Here is a 19,222-nt window from a genome sequence, read left to right on the forward strand (position 1 = left end):
GTGTATCTGTTGGGAAGGAATTTCAGACAAAGGACTGGTCTAAAACCCCTCATGGTATAAAGGAAAAGGAAAGCAGTGGGATGTATATTTAACTGACTCTGGCTAGGCGTAAGTCTCCACTAGACAGATAATTTACAGTAACAGGTAGTGATTGCTGTCTTCAGAACTGTCCCCACACAGATCATCATAATTTGGGGGTACCCAGTCTGATGAAGTAGACATGAGCAGGTGGCAAGCAGCAGCCTAGCCAACACCTTTCTGGTTAACATGTGAGCACTTCTGTGAAGGCATGCACACTAATGGGCCCAACAGGGTGTCTGGTGATTTTATATTCACAGATGTTTGACCATTAGCAGCCTGTCTTAGATTCGTGTGAGCTTCGGGGAGGGTGCCTGCTAAACATGCTTGGAGTACTTAATCATCTAGAGTTGTGGACTAGGAAAACAAGACCCAACAATCTCGGAACTTGTGACTTGGAAATGGCCACTTAGAACTGCAACACAACCTAGTTCTGTGGATTCCACAGGCTAGTTTGTTTGTTTGCTTGCTTATTCTGTGAAGAGTGATGGTCTTAGCCAGGGTGGTGGTGCACACCTTTAATTCCAGCACTCCAGAGGCAGAGGTAGGTGGTTGTTTGTGAGTTCAAGGCAAACTTGGTCTACAGAGTGAGTTCCAGGACAGCAAGGAGTAGGACTACACAGAGAAACCCTGTCTCAAAAAACCAAATTAAAAAAAAAAAAAAACAAAAAGATGGCAGTACAAGTTTAATAAACTTGAAAGTTATTATATATACCCATTTAAATTTTCCACAACGCAGAAACAAAAGATGAAAAAAGACATCAGATTTAGCCAGAAATGGTGGTAATCTGGTTTATTGTCCTTCCAAATTTAGCTCTATACACGTTTAAGCAAACACCTTTAAAATAACAGTCTTGGATTGAGTACAGGCACCAACTAAAGTGCCTTACTCTGCTTTAATCCTCAACAGACCTGAGGTCGTTACATAGCTCCATCTACCGTAGAGAGACTGGTTTTCCCTCCCCCACTGCTGTAGGCATTTTCCATAGTTATAGTATTCCTTTGCAGTCCATCTAACCCATCTCTACTGATGGGTTTGTAGGTTCTTTATGCATAACAGATACAGTTGCTATCCATAAACATAGATTCTACTACCTATGTAGTTGTCCCTTTAACACAAATAACTAGAAATGAATTCATTGGGTCAGGAAGTACATATTTGACATTTTTGAGGAAATACAACTTTAAAAGTTGGACCAATAACTCCATTAATAGCAAGAACGCCTGTTTGCCTGCTCTCCTGACAGTACTGCAGCCTGAAAAGGTTTTGCTCGTCTTACAGACCAGGTCTTTTTATCATTTTCTTTTTTCTTTGTGTGTGTGCATGCATGTATGTGTGTGCACGCGTGCATGTGCGCCTTTATTAGTAAGAAGGAACATTTTTTTTTTGTTCATTGGCTGTTTTATGTCCTGTTTTGGTCTTGATCTTTTCTTCCTTTGTTCTAATTATGAAAGTATAAATGACTACATTAACATCATAAGAGAGACAAATGTAAGACCATTTTCCCAGGTCAGTTCCATTTTCCAGTTTACTGTACATCCTAGTACAGTTTGTGCACATTTCCATGTGAATATACAGAAATGTGGACACCCTTTAAATAAACGGGATTATTATGAATTTTAAGACATCTTTGTCTTATATATTCTGGTCTTCATACTCCTGGAAGGTGGATGGCTGGCTGTAAGGCACTTGTTGCCTGACACTCTCCTCCATCTTCTGACAGATAGCTGTAGAGTCTTCACCTCTGTAGAGTACTCATTGCCCACAGAGCCGCCTTACCCACACTGGACAGCCCTTATCTGTTTGGGAAAAGGAGAGAGAAGAAACCTATTTGCATTTCCCTGACGAATAGTGAAGTTGGTCATTTATAATTTCCGGAGGATTGTTCATTCATGCTTCTATTGCCTTTGTACTGGGTTATGTGGGTATCTGTGTTTGTTCAGCATCTCTTTCCTCATTTATGACAACAGTATCCCTATTTCTTGTGGTTAACCCATTCCATATGGCTTTGGTGAGCACATGACCAGGCTCGTCTCCCGAGTCACACTAGCCACAGTGATTAAACAGCGGGCATCAATCTGAAGCAGGCTAAGGAGAGTGCTCAAGAAAACAGCAAATCCTGGAAAGAAGGTTTTGGAGACACTGGAGACCCAAGGACGACAGGAGCCTGCACTTTTCCTATGTGGAGAAAGTCTCTGAGGAGAAACTCAGAGGCTAGCAGAGATGGTGAAAAACTAAGTTTTGATGTCATTTTTCTGGAGGCCCTAGATCCAGTTGTGCCTAAAGCCTGCCCTACCTCTGGACTTTAAAGTTTGTGAGCCAATAAAGTCCCTTTCTTGTTTAAGATAATTGTATTTGTCCTGATTAATATAGGGTATTTGTATTTTCTTGTTGATTTGTAGAAAACTTGTAGTTTTAATTCTAGATTCACACATTATATAAGTTAATAAAATTAGCAATGGCCTTATATAATTTGGACTCTGTCAGCCTCTGCCATGTGTTACTTTACCCTCTCCCCTCCCCGATTCACACACCATTCCCATACTTGACATTCTAACAGTGGCTTTCATTAAGTCTGAACAACTTTTCATACATTGTCTCCAACAGATTAATTGGGTCCAGGTATGTTAAACTGCTGAATCTGCTAGGTGTCTATTGCTGTGATAGACACCATGACCGAAAGCAGCTGGGGGAGGAAAGAGTTTACTTCATCTTACAACTCTCAGGTTACTTGAGTTCCTGCCCAGACTTGACTTCTGTCTCTGAGTTCAGTCAGGGCAGGAACTCCAGACAGAAACTTGAAGAACTGATGTAGAGGCCATGGAGGAATGCTGGTTTGGCTTGTGCCTAATAGCGTCTTAAACCTGCTTTCTTAGAGCAACCAGGGCCACCAGCCTAGGGGTGACACAACCTGCAGTGAACTGGGCCCTCCCCATCTCTCATCAATCCAGAACATGCACCACATGCTCCACGGGCCAGCACGGTGGGGGCACTAGCTTGTGTCACATTGACGGCCAGCACACTGCTGTACCTAGCAAACATGGCTCAGGGCACTGCCTTCACACTTACTGCCTGTGGTCCTGGGAGCTCTGCACAATTACCTTAACCCAGCATGGGTTTTTGGGAGAAGGGCACTCTATTTTAGATCCATTGTCTTGAACCTCTGTGAGCCCAATACCTAGTATGACGGAAAGAATCTTATGCAAGTTTATAGGACATTTTCTTGATTAATGTGGAAGAGCCCGGCTCATTGTGGGTGGTGTCACCCCTCATCAGGTGGTCCTGGATGATGTAAGAATGTGGTCTGAGTAAGCACTGAGCACCAGTAAGCACTCCTCCATGGTCTCTGCAGCAGTCCTGCCTCCGGGTTCCTGCCCAGCCTGAGTTCTTTCCATGATGAACTATGATGTGAAAGTCTAAATGAAGTAGACTGTTTACTCCCAAGTTGCTTTTGGTCGTGGTGTTTTATCACAGCAATAGAACCCTAAGATACGTGTGTGTGTGTGTGTGTGTGTGTGTGTGTGTGTGTGTGTGTGGTTTACACACTGTATGTAGTGGTTTGAAAGAAAAGGCCTTCATAAAGAGTGGCACTATTAGAATGTATGACCTTGGAGGAAGTGTAATGATGGAGGAAGGTCATTGGTTAAATAAAGAAACTGCCTTGGCCCTGATAGGACAGAAAATTAGGTAGGCAGAGTAAACAGAACAGAATGCTGGGAGAAAGAGGAAGTGAGCACAGACACCATTTCCTCTCCTCTCTGGGGCAGACGCGATGAAGCTCTGACCCAGGATGGACATAGGCTAGAATCTTCCCGGTAAGTACACCTCGTGATGCTACATATATGAATAGAAATGGGCCAAGCAGTGTTTATACGAATACAGTTTGTGTGTTGTTATTTTGGGGCATAAGCTAGCTGGCGGCCAGGAGCCGGGTGGCAGGAACGCAGCCCATGGCTCCTACTACAGTGTGTCACTGTGTGTGTGTGTGGGGGGTGAGGTCTTCAATGCTCAAGCTACACCCAATGCAACAGTTCAGTCTTCTTCCTGTTGCCTGTGGATCAAGTTATAGAACTCTTGGCTCCTTCTCCAGCACCATGTCTGCCTGCATGCTGCCATAATAATGGACTAAACTTCTGAAACTGTAAGCCACCCCAATTAAATATTTTTTCTCTTTTCCTTTATAAGAGTTGGTGTGGTCATGGTATCTCTCCAGATCAATAAAATTCTAAGACTATAAATATGTGTGTGTGTATGTACACACACACACACACACACACACACACATGTGGCATCATGCAGATGAAGTCTATAGTGCTAGCATACTACTTGTGGACTCAAGTTTGAGGTAGTTTTTTATTTTTATATATTTTCTACTGTATATCCTACATAAGATAATACATAAAAATGTGGTGCTGGTGGATGCCTTTAATCCCAGCACATCTTTTGAGTTTCAAGCCAGCTTGCTCTGCATACACCCTGTTTCAAATAACAAAAGCCCTCAGACTATAAAGAAGCATTTAAGAAACTAAATGGTCTTTGTTTTCCACATTAGTCCTCGCCATCATGTTGCTCCTTTGCCTGGAACCTCCCATAGTCTCTCAGTGCATTCAGAAGTGAAACCCTGAACCCCTTTGCACACCCTCCAGAATGTGAATCACTGCCTTGTCTAGGATGCCAATTTCCCATGTATTATTTTCTCCATTAGTCACTGGTAGCCATCTGGGCCATCAGATTCCGTCTCCATACTCTCATTGCTTAAGTTCAAGTAATCCTTACTTCACTGAACGATGGCCCCAGGATGAAGTGGTGCTGGCAATTAGAGAAGCTGAAGAGAAGACAGTTTTATCAGCTGTAAGTGAAAAAGTGGAAGGTTTTCATTTAAGGGAAGAAAAAAGACCTGACGATGTTCCAGTAAGAATGAATCTTGTGAAATTGTGAAGGGAAATTTTATTATTAGTCTAACATCTCAAAATGCAAGTTGTAGACTTGGTGCACAGTGAGTGCTTAAATCAGGAAATGGTGTTAAGAATGCAGTACTGTTTACGTGATACAGAGGGTCAAATCTTCCAAAGTGCACAGCAACCACAGCGAGGGACTACACACTCTAGCTATGTAGCTGGTTGGTACCAGCTGATGCTTCAATTGTCTCCATAACCATAAAGGACCCTTGTAACATGAGGGCCTGCTTGTTGGGATTTCTGTCCTGCTCGGTTCCCACAGTCTTTAGGTACCAAAGAAAATCACACAGAGTCTACATAGATATAAACTGATTGGCCCATTAGCTCAGGCTTCTTATTAGCTCTTATTACTTATATTAGCCCATTATTCTTATCTATGTTAGCCACATGGCTCGGTACCTTTTTCAACGGGGCAGGTCACATCCTGCTTCTTCAGTGTCTGCACAGAACTCGGGAGGAATGGGTTTTCTCCTTCCCAGAATTCTCCTGTTCTCTTTGACCCGCCTCTACTTCCTGTCTGGTTGTCCCACCTATACTGCCTGCCTGGCTACTGGCCAATCAGTGTTTATTTAAAACATAATTGACAGAATACAATTGTCCCACACCAGACCCTTCTCCTGCTCACAACCTAAAGTTGCATAAAGTCTGCAGTTCATCAGCAGGACACCACAAACACACATGTGTCTATTTCTTTTGCCTCTATAATCTGCCCTTCTCTCATTCCATCTTGTCAGCCCATGCATTGCTGCAGCACCAGTACCAATAGCATCTCTTCAGGATGGTTTTGCATATTTATGATTTCAGGGGAGTATACACTGGCTGGTTTCCTTAGAACTGTTACCACTGAGAATGGCTGGTAACCAGTGCTGGGACCAGCTAGCTCCATCTCTCGGAAAAATTGCAAGAACTTCTGGTAGCTGATGGTTCTGGCTGGAAGAAGAGCAGCAAAGACACTAACACTAGGTAGGATTTGAGTCACTGGCACACAAAGTTTGGAACTGTTAGTTAGGAACTGAGAACCTCTATCACTAATACAAAGGGTCATGTACTTTTCCTATTCACAGTCTATCTGGACTTAGCAAGACTGTCAGCTGACTGGTGAAGTTCTATGCCTTATGGGCATAGCCCCCATGGATATCATGGAACTACAGTATTTACAGGACCACAATACCACAGCTCCATTTTGTTCAATATCGGTCTGCATTATTGAAAATTAAACTAGCCGTGCTCTGTGCACCATAGGGATTCATGCTCACGAGGAAACCAAAACTAGACCAATACCAACAAATCACGGAGACAAAGTGGCATGGAATTTATACTCAGTTTATACTCATAGGACCCAACTCTCCATCTCTAGAGGATATGTGTGACGTCAGCATTAATAACACTTTAATCACAGGATTTAAGGTTTCCTTGCATTCTCTGAAGTAATTTCTGATATGCACTTGGTAATTTAGACTCAATAAAGGTTTGAGTTAGCCGGCGGTGGTGGCGTACGCCTTTAATCCCAGCACTCGGGAGGCAGAGGCAGGCGGATCTCTGTGAGTTCGAGGCCAGCCTGGTCTACAAGAGTTAGCTCCAGGACAGGAACCAAAAGCTACGGAGAAACCCTGTCTCGAAAAATCAAAAAATATATATATATATAAAAAAATAAAGGTTTGAGATTCTAAGATGAATATATTTTCCTCATAATTTTGATTGAGACTTTCCACATTTAGTTTTAAATATGGTAAGTTCCACATTAATGTCTTATATTTTATAATGATATTGCTGTGAATTGTAAGAGATTTTCTTAGATTATATAAAGGGTAAGAATTTCTATTTTTTAAATGGAGCATGGGCTGGACATTGATTAAAACCTTTTTCACGTGTGGGATCATAATCTGTGCACCAGACTTTCCCATAGCTGTCACATTCATGCAATTCTTCCTCCTTAGGAAGAATCTTTTTCTTCCTTCCTCCCTTCTTTTTCTTCCTTCCTACTTCTTCTTTTTCCATCCAAGGCAGGGTTTCTCTGTGTAGCCCTTGCTGTCCTGAAGTTCGCTATGTAGATCTGCCTGCCTTTGCCTCCTGAAGGCTGAAGTTAAAGGCATGCGCCATCACCACCTGGCTAGAATGGGTTTTCTTAAAGTTACCATGATCAGGTTTGTTAAAACGTCTGTCTGCTAACCCGAACTGAGGGTGGTTTCCCTTCTATGTGCATCCTTTGATATTCAGTGACACTGGTCACAGTTCCGAAAGGTTTCCTGTAAACAGATGTTTCCTGTCCCAACTCCTGGGTCCTAAATAACCGACTCAGAGGCTGAATATGAATTATAAATGCTTGGCCGAAAGCTCAGGCTTGCTACTAGCTCTTACACTTAAATTAACCCATTACTATTAATCTATGTATTGCCACATCGCTCACGGCTTTACCTGTCCTCTAGCATGTCTTACTTCCTAGGCAGCTAGGACGTCTGCCTGACTCCACCCCCGCTCTTCCCATCATTCTGGTTGACTTTCCCGCCTAACTTCCGGTCTGGCTACCGGCCTGTCTTGAGAGTACACATACTCAGTGTACAGAAGGGTCATTCCCAGCAATTTCCCAAGGGTATTATTTTTGCGGTTTTTCTCCAACGTGTATTCTCTGATGGTTAAAGAGATCAACGCTCCTACTAAAGCTTCTGCCGCACTTAGCACATGGGTAGGGTTTCTCTTCAGTGTGGCTTCTCCGGTGTTTGATACGGCCTGAATTCTGACGGAAACATCGGGTGCACAGCGAGCACTCAGAGGGTTTTTTTCTTGTGTATATTCTACGGTGAAGGATGAGGTCAGAACTCTGACTAAAGGCTTTGCCGCAACTATCACAGTGGTAGGACTTTTCACCCGAATGCATTCTCCGATGTTTCGTGAGGTCTGTGCTTTGACTGAAGCTTTTATCGCACAGATCGCATGTATATGGTTTCTCGCCAGTATGTGTTCTTTGATGCTTTACGAGGTCTGAACGGCGACTGAAACTCTTGGCACAGTCACTGCAGGGATAGGGTTTTTCCCCGGTGTGGATTCTCTGGTGGAGAACAAGGTTGGAGCTCTGACTGAAGGCCTTCCCACACTTACATTCATAGGGCTTCTCCCCAGTGTGGACTCTATGATGTTTAATAAGATCCGACCTCCTACTGAACGTTTTACTGCACTGACCACACGGGTACGGCTTCTCTCCAGTGTGAATTCGCTGATGGTTAAGGAGATCTGAAAACCTACTGAAGGTTTTGGTACACTGGTTACATAGGTAGGGTTTCTCTCCGGTATGAATTCTCTGATGCAGAATAAGGACCGAGCTCTGATTAAAAGCCTTTCCACATTCGTTACATTTATATGGCTTCTCTCCAGTGTGAATCCTTCTGTGTTTAATAAGGTCTGAGTTCTGACTGAAACGTTTGCTACACTGATTACATGAATATGGTTTCTCCCCAGAGTGGATTCGCTGATGGAGAATAAGATCGGAGCTCTGACTAAAGGCCTTCTTACAAGCTTTACACTTATATGGTTTCTCCCCAGTGTGGGTTCGCTGATGTTTTATAAGATCAGAGCTCTGGCTGAAATGTTTATAACACTGGCTACACATATAAGGCTTCTCTCCAGTGTGGATCCTCTGATGTTTGACCATGTCTGAGTGCTGGCTAAAGCTTTTGCTACAATGACCGCACGGGTAGGGTTTTTCTCCTGTGTGGATTCTCTGGTGTATGATGAGATCCGAGCTCTGGCTGAAGGCCTTCCCACACTCCTTACATTTGTAAGGCTTTTCCCCAGTGTGGACTCTTTGATGTTTGACAAGGTCTGAGCTCCGACTAAAGCTTTTAATACACCAATTGCATGGATAGGGTTTCTCTCCAGTATGAATTCTCTGATGTAGAGCCAGGGCTGAGCGCGAACGAAAGCCCTTTCCACATTCATCGCATTCGTGTGGTCTGTCCCAGTGAGTTTTTTGGTGTCTAACGAGACCCGTTTTCCAAGCAAAGTGCTGGCCACATTCATCACAGGTATACTGTCTTCTTCTTAAGCGGGGCTTTTCATTCAATTCGTCCCCCAATTCACGGAATTCTTTGCCTCTGGAATTCGGGAGAACATCCTCCTTGAGGCTGCCAGGTTCTTCAGTGTTTCCTGTCATTTTCCTCCTCTGAAGCTGGCTCTCCAATCTTGATCTTGGTCTCACCATCTGGAAAAGTAAACAAAATCCCAATGGAAAATGTGCTCCATGTTGCAGATAAGTTCCAGATGCAGCAAATCAGTGTTTGTCTATAGATGTTACCAGGAGAGGGAAGGATGTGGTACAAGGTGATCCTCGCGGTTAAGGTGGGGGACTGCAAATGAGCTGAGAGGCTTCCTACACTGAAGAAGACTGAGGAAAACTGGAAGAATCAATAAGTAATAATGGATCCCATTTTGTGGAATGGACTTATCAGATACAAAAGTATGATTTTCACAGATGACCTGGGAAAACTGAAATTGATTCACTATGATAATAAGAGTGTGATTAGGTGAGAGCTAATAACTTGCTAATATACTTAAAGCAAGCAGTATAAAAAGCATAGGAAACAGAAGTGGGTTGGGTTTTACCTAGCAATGCTCAGGTATTTAGGCTAAAAGTAAGGTACTAAAGAAAAATAATAAGAGAGAAATAAAAACTGTTCAATTCCTTTGCATCTACCTTTAAGAAACAGTAAAAAAGTTATCACACACAGAAATGCACTGTATTCTAAATACTTTCTACAAAAAGTCACAAGCAGGATCAGTTCAAGACAGCGGTTTAAAGTTGAATTTTCATACAACAACATCTATTGCAAAATGACTCTGGTATTTTTTTATTATGATCTCCAGCTGGAGTTACATTTGGCATCACAAACAAGAGGGCCGGAGTAGTAAGATGGTCAAGTTCTTTCTACTTTTTCAATCTGCATGCCTTAGTGAGAGTAACAAGGAATCAATTTTGATGTAAAGACTGATTTCATTTTTTAATTGTGTGTGCCAGTACACTTAAAAATTATGTATGCTTTTGTGTGGTTCTTTATACCATGTGTAGCATGAATAATAAAAACCCAGGGACAGATACTGGGGTTCAACATGAAGATCAGAAAAGCAAACATCTGACCACTACAGAGACCTTTTACCTCTACCAAATCTCCAGACCACAATGGCGGGATCCTGTCTCCATGAATCCTCAGATTCCACACCACTGAGTTCCTGTCCTTTCCCTTTATGTTCCTCTCTCTGCCCAGCCATATCACTCCTGTCTCCACCCCCAGAGTGCTGGGATTAAAGGATAAATTGTGGAAGGTAGCTGGTTCTCTCCTTCTATCGTGTGGGTCCTGGGGCTCACACTTAGGTTGGCAGGCTGGGTGCTAAGTGTTTTCAGCCTCTGAGTCATCTCACTGTCCCCCAAAATGACCAAAGAAATTACATGTTTGCTAGTTTTGCTTTTGTTTGAGATATGCTGTAGCCCAGTTTGGCCTGCAACTCATGGTAATCCTTCTGTCTCAACTCTTGAGTGCTGAGAAGACAGATGCTAGCTACCCCACCTCCTTTATTTTTGTTTGTAGTGTAGCCTTTGGATGGCTTTGAAGTCACTTTGTAGCTTAAGATGGCTTTGGACTCAGGGTAGTCCTCCTGCCTCTGGCTCACCAGTGCTGGGATTACAGGTGCATGCTACCATACCTAGCTGGGTTGCTACTTTTGTGGTGTAGGAGGTTCTTCTGTCCATGTGTTGCTTTTATTGGTTAATGAATTAAGAAACTGCTTTGGGCCTTATAGGGCAGAACTTAAGTAGGCAGAGAAGACAGAACTGAATGCTGGGAAGAAGGACAGAGTGGGAGACACCATGGATCTTCTGGCTGAGATGGTCGCTGGTTAGAATCTTGCCAGTAAGCCATGGCATGTGGCAATACACAGATTAATGGAGATGGGCTAAACTAATATGTAAGAGTTAGCCAATAAGAAGTTAGAGCTAATGGCCAAGCAGTGTTTTAATTAATACAGTTTCTGTGTGATTATTTCAGGTGTAAGCTAGCCAGGGGGCCAGGACAAACAAAGGGCCCACCCCCTCTCTTCACAACACTCTTGAGTGAAACTTGACTTTATAGGCACCAATGAGGACTTCTTGATTACAGAATACTAAATGGCTACACATTACAAACTTCTTATTATGTACTAGATGATTTCAGGACAGGTTTACAGAAGGGTCTGAAAACGTTCACTCATCTTCCCGCTCAGGATGGTCTCAGACACTGGTCAAAGCAAATTCTCCCACAGGCAGAACTTTAGAAATAAAACTACCGTCTGTCTACTATTTATGAAAGGAAATAGTCTAGGATATAAGCCTAGATTGACTCATGGCTAATGACAAATCACTTATCAAATACATGGAAAGAACAAGATTGGAATGCTAGAAAGAAAGTAGAACCCTGGGAGAAACATTGGGATAGACCTTCCGGAATGGGCTCAGTATGCACATATATTGTGTTCTTTGTACATTTTCAGCAGAAGGTAACCAGCAAACAAGCCTCTCAACCTGAAAGACAAGAACATCCACAGAACTACGTCAATCAGCCTCTATTCCAGCTGACATGGCTGACTGATGTATAGAATGGTCACAGCAGCAAGGATGACGGCTATACATAGCTACAAACATAGGGATCTCCTCTCCCCAAGGGGGCATGCCTATTATCAATTCCGTATGCCTGAATATTCAACAACCAGAGTGAACAGTGCAATCAGTCAGGTTCCTGGAGGCAGATTCATTGTACAGGACCAGTTTTGTCATGAAATTTGTTTTCACACTGCAGATACAGAGCTGTATTTATTTATGGTAATTCTGTTTGTTATCATGCTAGCCTATATAATACAACCTCGAAAAAAGTAATCTAAGAAAGGAAGTAGAGCAGTAACCTCAAATACCTGGAGCTCATGGGTCTTATGTATGTTCCACTGAGAAGGATGCAGACTTGGGATGATGAGGGAATGTTCTAAAGGCTACACTAGGAAAGTTCTCATAGAGGACATACTATGTGCCCTATGCCAAAGAACAAAAAACAAAAGCTGTCTATTTTTTTTTAAAATGGTCAAACACAAATGCATTACAGGAACTGAGAGTTGGAGGAGCTGTTTTAGTTAGGGTTATTATTGCTGTGATGAAACACCATGACCAAAAGCAACTGGGGAAAAAAGGTTTTATTTGGCTTACAGATCCAGAGACACAGTCCATTGAGGGAAGCTAATGCAGGACCTCACACAGGGCAGGAACCTGGAGGAGGAGCTGATGTTAATGCTATGGAGGGCTGCTACTTGCTGGCTTGTTCATCATGGCTTGCTCAGCCTGCTTTCTTACAGCAGCAAGGAGTACCAGCCCAGGAGTGGCACTACCCACAATGAGCTGGGCCCTCCCCCATCAATCACTAATTAAGAAAATGCCCTACGGGCCTACTTACAGCCCAGTCTTATGGATGCATTTTCTCAACTGAGGTTCCTTCCTCTCAGATGACTTTAGCTTGTGTCAAGTTGAACTAGCCAGCACAGGAGTCATGAGAATAATTCCTCCTCTATATGAGAAATATATTACACACACACACACACGCATGAGAGAGCACGCGCGCACGCACACACACACATGTGCACGTGCATGTGTGCGTGTGCAACGGTGTATTTTATGATTATGGAGGCCAGAGAACAATTTATGGGAGCCAGTTCTCTTCTTCCACACATGTGGGTCCTGGGGATTGAACTCAGTAAATACCTTAACCATTTACTGCCAAGCCATCTCACTGTCCCCCATTATACACCTGACCATCCACTTAGGCTATTTTTGCTTCCTATCCCCAATCCTGGGCCTGGTAAGTTTGAAGTTATAGCGCTCAACGGAGAGATGCTTCTACTATGGAACACGGTCAGGATTGCCAGTAAATTTGCCTCTTGGTCATTTCAGGCTCTTCATACTATAGACACTGGTCATAATGACTGGTCACAATTCCAAGGAATATGTTGTTGTGTTTCAGAAGCAGAATATGTTGCTGCTCTATCCCATAAGCAAGGACTCTAGAAAATTCTTTGGGGGTACCTCTTCTCTCAAGTTTAATTTTAGGCCCACACAATGGCACTCTGAAGAGCCTGTAGGATAAAAGCCCTGCCCAAGACTTAAATAATGTAAGAAAATGAGTTTATAATATGAACTAGATAAAGAACTCTGAGCTATAATTAAGGATTTAAGATTACAGCTATGCATTAACCTAATTGTAAAAGTTGATAACACGGGAAATACAAGACAAGTAAAGTTGGTTGTTATAGTGTTCTCTTAAAGACAGGTTGGACAGGCTGAATACACAGTACAATAGCGGTCTCAAGTGACCTCAAGGTGTGAGGTCACTCATTAACTCTGCTGTGAGGTCTCGCAAAAGTTCTAATCACTTAGAATGTAAGAGATTTTAATAGCATTACATCACCACATGTAGGGGATCACCACATGTAGGGGATCACCACATGTAGGGGATCACCCTGATTAATCAGTATCTAAGAAGCATCAAGGGACCTGAAGACGAGCATTCACCTTCTCTGCTTCTGGGTGGCACACTGATGTGACCAATGCCTCGGGTTCCTGTTGGTGAGATTTTCACCACGGTGGGCTGCGCTGCTGAGCTGTGAGCTGGGATAAGTCCATTCTCCCTTAAGTCGCCTTTGTCAGGGTACTTTGTCACGGCCATGGGAAATACGAACTACTGAATTTATTCCGATACAAATGGCATCCACTTGTCTTAGCTAGGGTTACCTTGGCTTTGAGGAAACACCATAACCAAAGCCACTCGTGGAGGAAAGGGTTTATTCCACTCGCAGTTCTATAAAACAGCCAGCATCAAAAGCAGTGAGGGCAGGAACCCGGAGGCAGGAGCTGATGCAGAGGCTGTGGGGGTGGAGTGCAGTGTCCCGGCTCCACTCCACTCTCGCTGCTCCTCTTGGTGGTTATTTTTCTGCTGCAGCTGGGCTGGGCGCTCACCAACAGCCTCTCAGGCTCTCTTTGTGAAGCCTCAACTTCTCTGCATGACCCCTTCAATTCCGAGCCTTCAACTGCTTCAACTGATACTGAGGTGTGCACCTGCACCAATGGCCTCTCCTGACCTCTCCCAGTGCCAAGCCTCAGCTGCTCTTCATGCCTTCAAAACCAGAACCTCCTGGGTGACTCTGAGATCCCCAAGTCCAGCCGCCAGCACGTGGCACAGCTTTGACTGCTTCTGACACAGCCTCTGTGGGCTGACCCTGAGGAAACACTTTCCAGGAGATCTCATCTCAATGATGCTAGTCTTTTCTTAATCACCATCAATTTCTTAGCTCCAGCTAACCAACATCAATTGTCCCAACAAAGCAAAGGTTTCTGAGGTGGTTTGAATGTAATTGGTCCCATAAGCTCCTAGGGAGTGGCACTATTGGGAGGTGTGGCTTTGTTGGAACAGGGATGACCTTGCTGGAGGAAGTGTGTCACTGTGGGGACAGGCTTTGAGGTTTCCTATGCTCAAGATACCACCCACTGTTGGAGACCAGTTCCTGTTGCCTTTTGATCAAGATGTAGGACTTTCAGCTCCAGAACCATATCTGCCTGCATGCTGACATACTCCCCGCCATGATGATAATGGACTGAACCTCTAAACTGTAAGCCAGCCACCAAAATCAAACATTTCCTTTATAAGAATTGCCATGGTGATGGTGTCTCGTCACAGCAATAGAAACCCAATAACGACAGGGCTGGAGAGATGGCTCTGAGGTTAAGAGCACTGGCTACTCTTCCAGAGGTCCTGAGTTCAATTCCCAGCAACCACATGGTAGCTCACAGCCATCTGTAATAAGATCTTTTACCCTCTTCTGGCGTGAAGACATACATGCAGGCAGAATACCGTATGCATAATAAATAAACACATTTTTAAAAAAGAAAGAAAGAAACCCTAACGACAGGTTCACTTCAGAGGTGCCAGTCTTTTAACATGGTGACTCTCTCCTTCTCTTTCTCTTGGTTTTCTGAAACAGGGCTTCTTTGTGTAACAGCTCTGGGTTTCCTGAAACTTGCCCTGTAGACCAGGCTAACCACAGATTCACAGAGATCCACCTGCTGTTGCCTCCCGAGGGCTGGGATTAAGGGCCTGCACCACTGCCATCCAGCTTTATGGCTGACTCTTCAGCCCCAGCTGCTCAGAATGACAGAATCTTAATTCAAAGCGGCAAATGGCGGTGACAGAGTCCTTATACTTCCCTGTGAAACTACACAAGCCAGGCCTCCATCTGCCCTCAACATTCTTATCTTCCAAGACCCTACAAAATAGCTCACCAAGCACTGAACACCGAATGGTTTTTCTTTACACAACCCTCCCCAAAACATGGTGAGGTCCGTCCCAGCAATACCCCACGATCCTGAACACAAGCACGGTGGACAGTGTTTCCCCAAGCAGATGTGGGTTAGGAAATGAAAATCCTCCTGAATTAGTGTCGGGCCTAAAACAACCCAGGCCATTGCCGTTGCTCCTGGCTGCCCACCAGAACCCAATGGTATGACTCTATTAAACACAACACATTCCGGCTGCAGAACACAGAGAAATCAAGCTGGAGCTGACCTGAAAATATTCTTTCTGCAGGCCAGATTTCATAGGGTGTGGAAGTGCTATGGGCCACGGGCAGAGAAAACCCATCAATGCCCGCTGCAACACTGCAGGCTATAATTCTGCCGGTGGTGGTTTAATGAGAATGGCTCCTACAGGCGCACAGTTTTGAATGCTTGGTCCCCCATTGGTGGAATTGTTTGAGGATGATTAGGAGGTATGGCTTTTTGGAGAATGTATGTCACTGGGGGTGGGCTTCTTTGAAGTTTTCAAAGCCCATGCCATTCCCAGTTAGCTCTCTCCGCCTGCCTGCTGCCATACTCTGACATGATGGTCATGGACATTTACTCTCTGAAATTGTAAGTGAGCCCCCAACAGACTCTCCTCTATATTGCCTTGTTCATGTCACCTTAGCACAGCAATAGGAAATTAAGACCCCGACTAGCAGGCAAGATGTGCCTGCGTGTACGATAACGGCACGAAGGTTATGGGGGTGTCTTAGTCACTGTTCTAATGCTACAGACTCCATGACCGTGACAACAATTATAGAAGAAAGCATTTAACTGGGGCTTGCTTACAGTTTCAGAGGGTTAGTCCACTATCATAACCGGCAGACATGGTGCTGGAGGAGTAGCTGAGAGTTCTACATACAGATTCACAGGGAGCAGGGCGAGAGTAACACTGGCTTAGGCTTTTGAAACATCAAAGCCCACGCCCAGTGACACATGTTCTCCAACAAGACCATACCTCCCGATCCTTCTCAAGTAGTGAGAAGCATTGAAATATATGAACCCATCAGAGCCATTCTTCGTCAAATCACCACAGGGAGTAATAACTGCTTTTGGATTGCATTTGAACCTGATCATTCCCAGCACTGGAAATCTGGTTAAAAGCCACAGGTCCTGGTGGGGAACTCACTGCTGGTGCCTTGCTAAATGGAAAGGCTGTCAAACCGCCTTCTAAATATTGAAGTTTCTATACCTAGGTTAGTGCTGCCCTCAACCTTGGCCAGAGAAGCTTCTTTCTCTCTGTAGTGGTCAGCAGTCAATGCAGAGACTGATAGCTGGTCAAAGTACTGAGCACAGTGACTAGTAAGTGCTAAGTCCTAAATGGGACATCTATTGTAACCGGCCTTCTCCCTAGATGCAGGGGACACCCCAGAAGAGGGCGCAGAAAGGCTGGATGAGCTGAAGATGGGGAGGGATTCTGTGGACCGCTAATTTTCAGACACGACACTGAACGCATTGCAGTTATGATTATCTGTACAAGATCAAGACAGTAAGGTATCTCAACATTCCTCCAGGCAGCTTGGGGGGGGGGGCACGACATGAAGGGGGAAGGGTCTCTGGGTAACTGGTAGGGGGAGTGGGGGTGAATGTGATCAAAATGCATTGTTTACACGCATGACATTGTGAAAGAGTTAATAAAAATCTATTTTTAAAAAGAAGAGGCGACTGAATAAAAGCTGTATCTCTAGAATTCAAAACAAAGCCGTATGACTTGGCTTGGAGCACAAAAGACATGGTACGGCTTGCCAGAGAGGGTGTAGACAATGGAGACCACTGGTACCACGGAAGGAACATGCAACGCACCGCTCCTCACCTCACAGAGGGTGACGCTCTTGAGAGTCACAGCTGAACTGGATCTCCATAGGCACAACCGGACACCTCAGGAAACGAGTGGAGAATTACCATTTCTTCTGTAAGATCTTCTTGTCCACACAAGTGACTGAAGCCTGCAGGCGATGTGGTAGCCCTGAGTTCAGATTAGAACCACTGTACAGAGGAGATGTCATTTCTGAGACTAGGGCTTCTAGATACGGAACAAAGAGAAGGAGAAAAATCTTATTTAGCTTCCAGGAGCCTTTCCTCTTAGAGAAGGCTTCCTTTCCGATCGTGCAGGAAGCGGGAATTAACCCTCTTTAATTCAATTCCCCTTACAAGATGCGGCGCTCAAATAAGACTGGAAATTAAAAATACTAAACAAGGGGTGTGACTGGAAGTGCAGGGAGGGGTTTAGTGTTCGCGTCCAACACTTACAAGGCAGCTATCTCTTTTCCAGCTCCGCAGGCTGATTACGGGGGGTGGGGGGTCATCCACTTCGTGATTCCACTAGCACCCCAACATTTCGGACGTTCATGCAGTTGAATAAAGGCTCAGTGAGCACAGACTAGCTATCCAGAACAGTAGGCCATGAAACCGCTCGGTCCCCGTGTCCAAGACGCCCCTCTGACTCTCCTGTGCTGGAGAGACTGCCTGTCAACCACCCCTACAATCTCTCCGCCTTTCGGAGGCTCCCTCAGCCGGCCGCTCTAGGAATCTGGGAGGATCCCAACTCTATTGTGCATCCTCACTCCCTCACAGCAGCGTGAATTAGTTCTTGCAGTACAGGACTGCAGCTCCCAGCTTTAGCCTAAGGCATTGACTTGTCCTTTGCTGCGGTTAGTGATTCTTTAGGTGAATGTCAGGATCCATCATCTTTCATAAAAACTTTATAAAGTCAGGTATTTTTCTGACCGGATAACTCTCGTGATCCATTTCTCTTCTGCATCTGCCTCTGCCCCCCCCCCCCCCCCCCCTTAATCCCTTTCCTAAGTTTATTCCTCGGTTTTCCTCCCACCCTCCTCCCTGCCATCCATCCATACAGGGGACTAAACATGCTAGTTAAACATTCTACTACTGAACTGTATCCCCAGCTGTCTTTTGCACACTCCCCACCCCACCTGTTTCAGTTAGAGTTTCTATTGCTGTAAAGAACACCATGACCAAAAAACAAGTTGGGGAGGAACGGGTTTAATTGGCTTAAACTTCATATAACTGTTCATTATTGAAGGAAGTCAGGACAGGAACTCAAACAGGGCAGGATCCTGGAGGCAGGAGCTGATGCAGAGGTCATGGAAGGGTTCTGCTTACTGGCTTGCTGTCCATGGCTTGCTCAGCCTGCTTTCTTATAGAACCCAGGACCACCAGCCCAGGGGTCGTTCTTATAGAACCTATGGAACCACCCACAATGACTGGGTGCTCCCCTGTCAATAACTAATTAAGAAAATGCCCTACAACTTGTCTTATGGAGGCATTTTTCTCTGTTAAGTTTCCTTTCTTTCAGATAACACTAGGTTATTGACATATGCCCAGCCACTACACTCCACCCCCCTTATGAAGCCAAAGTATAGGCCTTGGATTTTCAATTCTTCTGCGTGAGCCTACTGTGTTGCTGAGATTTCAGACATGTCACTTCTTATTTTCTCTCTATAAAAATGACATTATTTATTTAGTGTGTATGTGTCTTTGCACATGGAGGTCAGAGGAAAAACTGCATTACTTGGCTGTTTCCTTCCCATTTCGTTGAGTTGCAGGACAGGAACTCAGGTCATTAGGTGCGCCAGCAAGTGCTTTATCCATGGAGGCATCTTGCAGTCCTCTTGTGTGGTGGTGCTGTTTTGAAATAGGGTTTAGCTATACAACTCTGGCTGACCTGGGACTCCTGGTTGTCTTCCTGCCTTAGGTTCCTGAGTGATGAGATTTTAGGTATGCACTCCCCACCACCCCGTTTTTCATCATGAAATGACTTTCTTTATTGAT

The 19,222-nt window shown here is 44.4% G+C and overlaps 1 protein-coding gene across 3 annotated transcripts; it reads right to left on the minus strand.

Annotated features, from left to right (window-relative positions):
• Nucleotides 1-770: 770 nt before the first annotated feature.
• LOC121453520 (zinc finger protein 271-like) lies at nucleotides 771-17,866 on the minus strand. Of its 3 annotated transcripts, none has more exons than XR_005975021.1 (3): nucleotides 17,681-17,866; nucleotides 17,244-17,453; nucleotides 771-1,878 (listed from the first exon to the last, which is right to left on the minus strand). XR_005975021.1 is itself a non-coding variant. In XM_041660368.1 (3 exons), exon 3 carries the CDS (start codon nucleotides 9,230-9,232, stop codon nucleotides 7,631-7,633), a length of 1,602 nt encoding a protein of 533 aa, XP_041516302.1. In that variant the 5' UTR covers nucleotides 17,244-17,376; nucleotides 17,681-17,866; the 3' UTR covers nucleotides 4,541-7,630. The 3 variants fall into 3 exon arrangements, 2 of the variants coding, with proteins under 2 accessions (XP_041516302.1, XP_041516301.1); XM_041660368.1 differs by lacking the exon at nucleotides 771-1,878 and adding an exon at nucleotides 4,541-9,232 and having other exon boundaries at nucleotides 17,244-17,376; XM_041660367.1 differs by lacking the exon at nucleotides 771-1,878 and adding an exon at nucleotides 4,541-9,232.
• Between the last annotated feature and the right edge of the window lie 1,356 nt (nucleotides 17,867-19,222).

This window comes from Microtus oregoni, unplaced genomic scaffold (assembly GCF_018167655.1).
Source record: "Microtus oregoni isolate MIOR12 unplaced genomic scaffold, Mior012 000011F_ref0000422, whole genome shotgun sequence".
Taxonomy (NCBI): Eukaryota; Metazoa; Chordata; class Mammalia; order Rodentia; family Cricetidae; genus Microtus; species Microtus oregoni.

Excerpts from the sequence above, each read along its gene's own strand:
- LOC121453520 (XM_041660368.1), bottom strand. The coding sequence starts at position 9,232 with ATGGTGAGACCAAGATCAAGATTGGAGAGCCAGCTTCAGAGGAGGAAA.